Here is a 7,617-nt window from a genome sequence, read left to right as displayed (position 1 = left end):
GGTGCGGTTTGGCCAGCAGAAGCGGTACCAGGACTGGTTCCAGCGGCAGTACCTGTCCACCCCAGACAGCCAGTCCCTGCGCTGCGACCTCATACGCTACATCTGTGGCGTGGTCCATCCCTCCAACGAGGTGCTCAGCTCGGACATCCTCCCGCGCTGGGCCATCATCGGGTGGCTGCTCACCACCTGCACGGTGAGTTGCGAGGGTCAGGCCCAAAAGCCGGTTGCGTAATGGCCTGGGATCCCTTCCCTTGCTGGACAAAGGGGGAACCTGCTGAGGCTGGAAGCTGCTGGGGAGTTTGGGATGAGGAATTTGCTGGCTGAGCTGAAGGATAGCACTGCAAAGCAGTGGTTAGGACGCTGGGCTTTGTTCTATGCTCTGGATTTTAGTCCTGGCTCTGCTGCATGTTGGATCCTTTGGGATCAGCATTCCCTGCGTAAACCTCAGCTTCTCGCTTTCAGCTCGTCAAGCCCTTTGTTTCTGATTTATGTTTCTGGCCTGTCTACACAGTGTGGGGCCTCTCCTGTCCCAGCGGGCTGCGAGAGATTCCTCGTTACAGCCTCATTGGCTTCCACTCTCTGTGCCCGGCCCGTTGTCCCTTGTCCCACGAAGGACTGCGATCCGCAGCACTTGTCAAACGGAGCAGAAGCTCTGGAGAGTCTGAAAGCTGAGGAAACGGCTGTTGCTGCGCCCGTGCACACGCAGCAGATCACGCCAAGTGACGTGCGGGGCCCAGTTATAGGTGATACGGGGTTGTAGCCAGGCTGCGCTTCGCAGAGCACAGGGCTCGTACCTCCCAGTCCTGGCCTCTGCCGTTCTGCGCGCTGCCCTGGCCGGAGCTGCTTTCGGAGCAGGCAAGTTTGCCCGAGAATTGCCCACTCTCTTGGGAAAACGCCATCCAGCTCTGCCCTATCCCGCAGGGTGGGAAGAGCTTCGCCACCCCCTGCCACCTGGCAGCAGCAGGGCCCGGCGCATCGGACATGCAGAGGGATTGGGGGCTGGGCACTGTATCCATCAGACTGTTGGTGTGATTTTTTTTTTTATCCTTCTCTAGTCCAACGTTGCTGCTTCAAATGCCAAACTGGCCCTTTTCTACGACTGGCTCTTCTTCAACCCCGAGAAGGACAGCATCATGAATATAGGTACGCCCCAGGGAGGGTAGAGGGGGGTCAGAGAAGGGGTTGAAGGCTTCCAGAGCGGGTAGAGGTAGGGAGATGTGGTGGGGAAAAACCAACAGATTATCTCTAAGGACATCACTTCCCTCCCCTGCCCCCAATCTTCTGGCTTGCAGGAGAGCTGGAGCCACTTTTAATCGTGCCTTCGGTATCTGTGGTAGATCCCTGAGGTCGTGGCTGTCCCCGGAGCGTAACCTGCCTGTGGGCAGGCAGCCTGCCTGGCTGCGGGGCTGTCCCCGAGCCCGTGAGCAAGGACCGACAGCCAAGGGCCTTGCCGGAAGCTCCTGGCTGCAGGGACCTTGGTTGTGGCTGTTTTTCAAAGCCTGAGTGTAGTTTAGGAGCTGGGTGAGGACAAGGGTGTGCAGTGACCAAAAGAAGGGGGTTCCCTCTGCACCCCAGGGGCGGAAGGCTGGGTCTGTAGGAACAAGGGGGCCCAGGGCTGTGGGTGTCTGTGGGGCTCTCAGCAGGGCTCCCCGCTCTCTCCTTCCAGAGCCTGCCATTCTGGTGATGCACCACTCCATGAAGCCTCACCCTGCCATCACCGCCACGCTGCTGGATTTCATGTGCCGGGTGAGCCGCCCCTCGCTCTGCGGGGGGGTTACCTGCCTTGCCAAATGAGGGGTTGAGTGGGGAGGGCTGTGAAAGCAACCGCTGGGCTCCAGGCATTCCCTCTGCCTCTGGCGGAATGGAGAGACTCCTCCACAGCGTCAGCAGAGGACCAGCAGCTCTCATCTGCTCACACCCACCGGCAGCGCAGAGGTCAGGCTCCACCGGGCCGGTCTCCATCGGCCCTGGGGCTGGTTTGTTTTAGCTTTGTGTGTCTCCATGGCGAGGAGTGGAAGCCCACTGCTCCCATAGGGATGGTGGTTGGGCCCTTCAGCCGTGCTCTCTGAGCACTCCCAGCGTGTTGGTGCTTTCCCTTCTCCACCAGGACAGGAGCTGGTGAGCTGCAGAGCCTGCTCCCCTGCTCTGTGCTGACTGCTCACCAAGGGCAGGGACAGTAATGCAGGCTCAGGCAGGACCGATGTCTTCATTCCCAGAGAGTTTTCAGGCAAAGGCCTGTTGCCTCTCCATCCCGCAGGAAGCATGAATCTAGGGATTCATGAATCCCTAGAGCCAGTGATGCTGGAGCAGCAAACAGTGTCACCTCACTGCCCAGTCCTCGGAGCTGAAAACCACCCCAACCAAAACCCAAACCAGAAAAGCTGTTCCTCCTTGGGTTTTTTCCCGCATTCCTCAGTGCAGCATCAGTTCTGCTCTGAGGCTCCCGATTGCCAAAGCGCCTGCGGAGCAGCTCGGTATCTGCTGGCAGCCCTTCTAACCTCCCCTTCCCGCTGCTAAACCGAGGAGGGATTTTCCCCTTGCTGACCTGCCAAGAGCGCTGTCAGGCACGCTGCCGCGGCCGCTCAGCCAAATTATCCGCCTCTCTAAAACCGGCCACCGGACGCTTTGGTGAGTCCTCGTGGTCTCTGATAAATGCAGAGCCGTTCCTGCAGGTCGGAGCGTTGGTCCATGCATCATTCCTTGCTGGGCTTCTGAATGGTTCCCTTTAGAACCTCTTGAAAAGCTTGGCCCAGTGTCCCTCCCTGAGGACAGATGGAATCTCCCCGTGGCTTGGGACAAGTCAGACCCGTCATCTCCTTTCAAAGGACAGCCCTCCTTGGGCAGGGAGCAGCGCTGGTCCTGCCCCTCGATGCTGGGGGAAGCCGTGCCGAGACTTGCCGGTTCCAGTAATTTGGTCCCAGGGAGCGCTGAAAGGTGTTTCTTGGAAGCAGAGTCTTCCCGTGGCACAAGAGCTGCGAGTTGCATCATTTCCCTCCTCAGGCCCAGTGCGCTCCCGTCCCCGGGCTGCCCGAGTCCAACAGCAGCTTCTGGCAGAGGAACTAGGTGGAAGGTTGCCGGGATGACCCAGATTTCAGGGAGGAGTCCTCTCGCTCCTTCCCGAAGCGAAGGAGTGTGTGTGGACAGAGCTGAATGTGGTTTAGGGTGTCCTGCTCGTATTCCCCCGCTGCTGCAGCGGTCGCTGCTGCTTGGAGCGTGGCCCTGGCCACCCCCAGAGCGTCTCGCAGCTCACGAGGCAGCGTGTGTGTGTGTCTCTCAGCCCCGGGGGAATGGCTGGCCCTTCGGGATAGAAAAGCCGGGGGGACGGGATGGTCCCCCTTCTGTCCCCCGTCCCCGCGATGCGGCACTCGGAGCTCTCCCGCTGCCGCTCTGGGTCACGAGCAGCCGGGATGTGGTGCTCGAGTGACCCAAGGAGCTCGTCCCACAGCTGACCCGGACCCGACGGGGGCAGAGGGTTCCTGGCACTAACACGGCTCTTCTCCGGTTCTCAGATCATTTCCAACTTCTACCCGCCGCTGGAGGCTCACGTCCGGCAAGGCGTGTTCAACTCCCTCACCCACATTGTGGAGAAGCGAGTCCTTGCGTAAGACGGCCCTGAACTGTGCTGCGCTCGTGGCGTTCCTGTGCGCGGGTTCTCCTGGCTCTCAGCAGCCTGGTCCAAACGACCGCCCGGCTCCGGGAGAGCTGCGGGGGCATCTGTGTTGCCGATGAACCACGGAAGAAGCCACAGTTGTGTCTTTACGGCACTGGGGCTGCTCCCAGGGGCTGTTCCGTGAAGCAAGGGGATGGGTGGGTACAGAAGGCCGTGTCCGCTCGGCCTCAGATGAACAAAAATGTCCCCAAGCCCTTTCTGGTCCCCAAGCTGAACGGAGCAGCCGTGCTCATGGTGCTCCAGCCTGCGCACAGCTCCTGCAGCAGCCACATTCCCCTCCCAGGAGGTGAGACCTCTTCTCCCCTTCCACGTGCCTCCGGGTGACACAGGACCCCTTGGGAGACCCGTCTGCAGGGAGACCTTAGAGCCCCTTCCAGTGCCTGGGGGCTACAGGAGAGCTGGGTGGGGGGAGAGCTGCCATCAGGAAGGAATTCTTCCCGCAGAGGGTGGGGAGCACTGGGACAGGTTCCCAGAGAAGCTGTGGCTGCCCCATCCCTGGGAGTGCCCAAGGCCAGGCTGGATGACGCTTGGAGCACCCTGGGCTATGGAAGGTGTCCCTGCCCAGGGCAGGGGGGTTGGAACTAGATGATCTTTAAGGTCCCTTCCAACCCAAACCTCAGTGGTTCCTTAGCGGTTCCTTGGTTCGCTGGTTCTGTGTTTCCATGTTGCCATGTTTCCATGGCACCAGGTCACCATGGTTCCATGGTCTGTGATGTATGATTCCGTTACCGGTGACAAGCCGGGGGAGCCCCAGTTGAGGTGCAGCAAGGAGGGAGCTGGGAGCTTGTGGTTCATAAGGGGAACCAAAGCCCTGACTTAGGGAAGGAGATCCCCTCGCACGTCCCCCGAGGTGAAGCTACGGTGTCGGGCACCGTATCCTGCCTCCTTGTCATCCCTTTCCCTCCCACCCCCTGACATAGACATCTCGCTCCTCTCTTCGACAACCCCATGAGACCCCCTCGCACGTCCCCCGAGGTGAAGCTACGGTGTCGGGCACCGTATCCTGCCTCCTTGTCACCCTTTTCCCTCCCACCCCCTGACACAGACATCTCGCTCCTCTCTTCGACAACCCCAAGCTGGACAAAGAGCTCCGTGCCATGCTGAGGGAGAAATTCCCAGAGTTCTGCAGCTCTCCCTCGCCGCCCATGGAAGGTAGGCAGCAGGAGGGGTGGCGGCGGGGGTCTGCGGCGGGGGCTGCCATCCCAGAGACCGGGCTCTCCCCGGTTCTGCTGCAGCAACCACAGCCGTGGGGAGGGTTGGAGTGGGACGCTGGGGAGAGGAGGGCTCTGGGTGCTCGTCTTTCTGCTTGGTTGTGGCCTCCCTTCGCCTCAGCCCTGCCGTACACTAGAGATGCACACTGCCCCCAGCTCTCTGCTCCCTGGGGGCTACTTAGCCTTCCTTCTCCGTAGGCTGGTTGATGAACAGCATTGGCTTGGGCCCAGAGCAAGCATTTCTAACCCCTGTTTAACAGGGGAGCGCAGCCGCTTTGCCACATCTGCTGGGGGATGGTGCCTGCAATGGCTTTTTTCCCATTGCATTGGCTCTGGCTGAAGGGATCCCCTAACCAACACACCCCACTGCCCCGGGCTTCTCCTGGCAGAGCTGGCAAAGCTCTGGCTCTGCTCAGGGACGCGGGCTCTGCTCTTGGCCTGGCTGAGGGATCCAGCCCGAGGGCCGGGGAGCAGCCTGGGTGGAGAATGACCCGGTCCTGCCACACTTGGCACCGAGTAGGGATGGTTAAATGGCCTCACTGGGAGGGCCCTTCCCCAGCTTTGAGTTTTCCAGGATCCAGGCTCTTTGTTCCCTTCCCAAAGCACTTGTATCTCCTTGCCGCAGCCTGTTTCTCGGGGACTGGTAGTCGTAACCACACTTTCTGCTCTGACACCTTTGCCTATATTTTTGCAGTCAAAATTGAGGAACCTGTTTCCATGGAGATGGACAATCCTATGTCAGAGAAAGATGACAGTTGCTACGACAATGCTGAGGCTGCGTTCAGTGACGACGAAGACGACTTGAACAGCAAAGGTGAGGAGTGGGGTCAGCCGCAGGGGGACGAGCTGCCGTTTGCCTCTACATTCCCCGCGGTCCATCGAGCACCTTGCCTTTGTGCTGGACGATTCCCAGAAAAGCAGCTGTAAGCACAGTTCTCTCCAAAGTCCCTTTCCCATGAGCAGCGGGAGTTGCTGTGCTTGAGGTTGATCCCCTTCTTGAGATCCAGGTTTCCTTCTGCAAGAGAGGGTGCTGAGGCCGATGCTGTGGTGCTTCCCAGTCCCTGAGAGCCGGACTCAACAGATCCAGTACGGATCTGCGCTCAAAGGAAAAGGTTGCTTGGCTTCATCTCCTTGCCTGGATATTCTTTAGAACTTAGATCCTTCGAGGAACATGGCACTTCCTCCACCTATATGGTCCTCTCTGGATGTCTGAGTAGTCTTAAGCCCTGCTGCGCTGCACGGTTGGGAATCCCTGCGACAGGCGCTGTGCCGGATGGTTTCTTTAGGAACAGGGTGTCTCTGTTCTCAGGCAGCTGCTAATGAGGCTCAGGCCTCTAATTGCTCAGCCACACGGTTTCCATTACATTCGCTCCCTCTCGAAGCCACAGGGCTGAGAGGCCTGCACAAGGCCAGCATCCCCTCTGCTCGCTTTCTGGAGTTGGAGGCATCTCCAGCTGTTCCTGGCCTTGGTGGTCGGACTCTTGTGGGCTTCCTGCCGTGCTGGGGGGTTAGCCCTGCCATGGAGAGGGGCCACAGGCCCAGGATGGAGGACAGTGCTCTAGCAGTGTCTTCAGTAGTCCCGTCGGCACCCTGCCGACTGCTTGGGGCCCCCGAGAGGGACGCGGGCTCCAAAGTCATGTGCAGGGAAGAGCTTTGCAGAGAGCATCAGCCACCTTGTCCCATCCCTTAGTGGCAGCTTCTTTGCGAGTGCTTCTGCCTTGGCCCTGGTGCTTCTGGACTCTGCTGCAACTCATTTCTGTGGCGTGGAATGAGCCTGGAGGATGAGGGTGTGGAAGAGCAGTTGGGGTATCTCATCCTGAGAGTCCTGAACACAAGCGTTTGCGCCTGGGGTGGAGTGTGGGCTTGCAAGCTCACTACGCTTGTTGAGCATGTTGAAGGAGAGGCAAAGCATTAGGTTTGGAAACTGGGCTGAAGGGGAACCATGGTTCTGGACACTTCCTGTGTTTGGATTCCATCCCATCATCCTGCTCCCTGGATATTAGAGACCTGGACTTGTCTTTAAGGGATGAAGGCAAGATCTGGGGAATGCTGCTTATCCCGGGGGGTGACTGTCCCCACAGCCCCACACAACAGACTGAGATTTCCTGTGGTGCTTCTTAGATGTTTGGGAAAACAGACTGTTCCACTGTTGCTTTCTGTGTTGCAGGGAAGAAAAGGGAGTTCAGGTTTCATCCCATCAAAGAAACCATTGTGGAGGAGCCCGTTGATATCACGCCATTCCTGGACCAGCTGGATGAGTCCCTGAAGGATAAAGTCCTGCAGCCGCAGAAGGGAAGGTTGGTATCGTTTGGTCACATCCCCTGGTGTTGATCTCTTCAGGGCAATGACACACAAGACCTTTCTGTCCTGTTGTTCGCTGCTGCTTGCTCCGGAGCCCTTCCCTCGCACCTAACGCAGTCCTGTGGCCCCTTAACACCGAGAGATGCTCCGGCACGGTTTCTGCAGGAAGCAGCAAGGTGGTTTGGAAAGGTGTGGGGTGAGGAGCCTTGTAATTTGTCCTTGCAGCAGGCTCAGACCAGGACACGACAGCAGTTTGCGGGGGGCTACAGGGTTTTTGTGAATCAGTGACAGGAAGGCAAGAGGCTCCGAGTTCCGTCCTTCTGATGGGTGGACGAGGGGGACCCATGTAGCTATAGGCCTGTCAGCCTCACCTCCATCCCTTGAAAGATAATGGAACAGCTTGCTGGGGAGAAGAACCCTATGGATCAGGACAGG

At 58.9% G+C, this 7,617-nt stretch overlaps 1 protein-coding gene across 1 annotated transcript in view; it reads left to right on the top strand.

The window, feature by feature from the left end:
* Positions 1-7,178, top strand: part of INTS3 (integrator complex subunit 3) — a gene marked incomplete at both ends in the record, with an annotated part of 24,186 nt that extends 17,008 nt beyond the window's left edge. Inside the window, 7 exons of the mRNA XM_010148482.1 lie at positions 1-193; positions 1,056-1,143; positions 1,667-1,746; positions 3,510-3,601; positions 4,716-4,822; positions 5,576-5,695; positions 7,049-7,178. Of these exons, the coding sequence (XP_010146784.1) occupies positions 1-193; positions 1,056-1,143; positions 1,667-1,746; positions 3,510-3,601; positions 4,716-4,822; positions 5,576-5,695; positions 7,049-7,178 (810 nt within the window). The remainder of the gene's footprint in view (positions 194-1,055; positions 1,144-1,666; positions 1,747-3,509; positions 3,602-4,715; positions 4,823-5,575; positions 5,696-7,048) is intronic.
* Positions 7,179-7,617: the final 439 nt, after the last annotated feature.

This window comes from Eurypyga helias, unplaced genomic scaffold (genome assembly GCF_000690775.1).
Source record: "Eurypyga helias isolate BGI_N326 unplaced genomic scaffold, ASM69077v1 scaffold11583, whole genome shotgun sequence".
NCBI lineage: Eukaryota > Metazoa > Chordata > Aves > Eurypygiformes > Eurypygidae > Eurypyga > Eurypyga helias.
The sequence above is the reverse complement of the archived record's forward strand: the minus strand, read 5'-3'. Positions and strand labels throughout refer to the sequence as shown.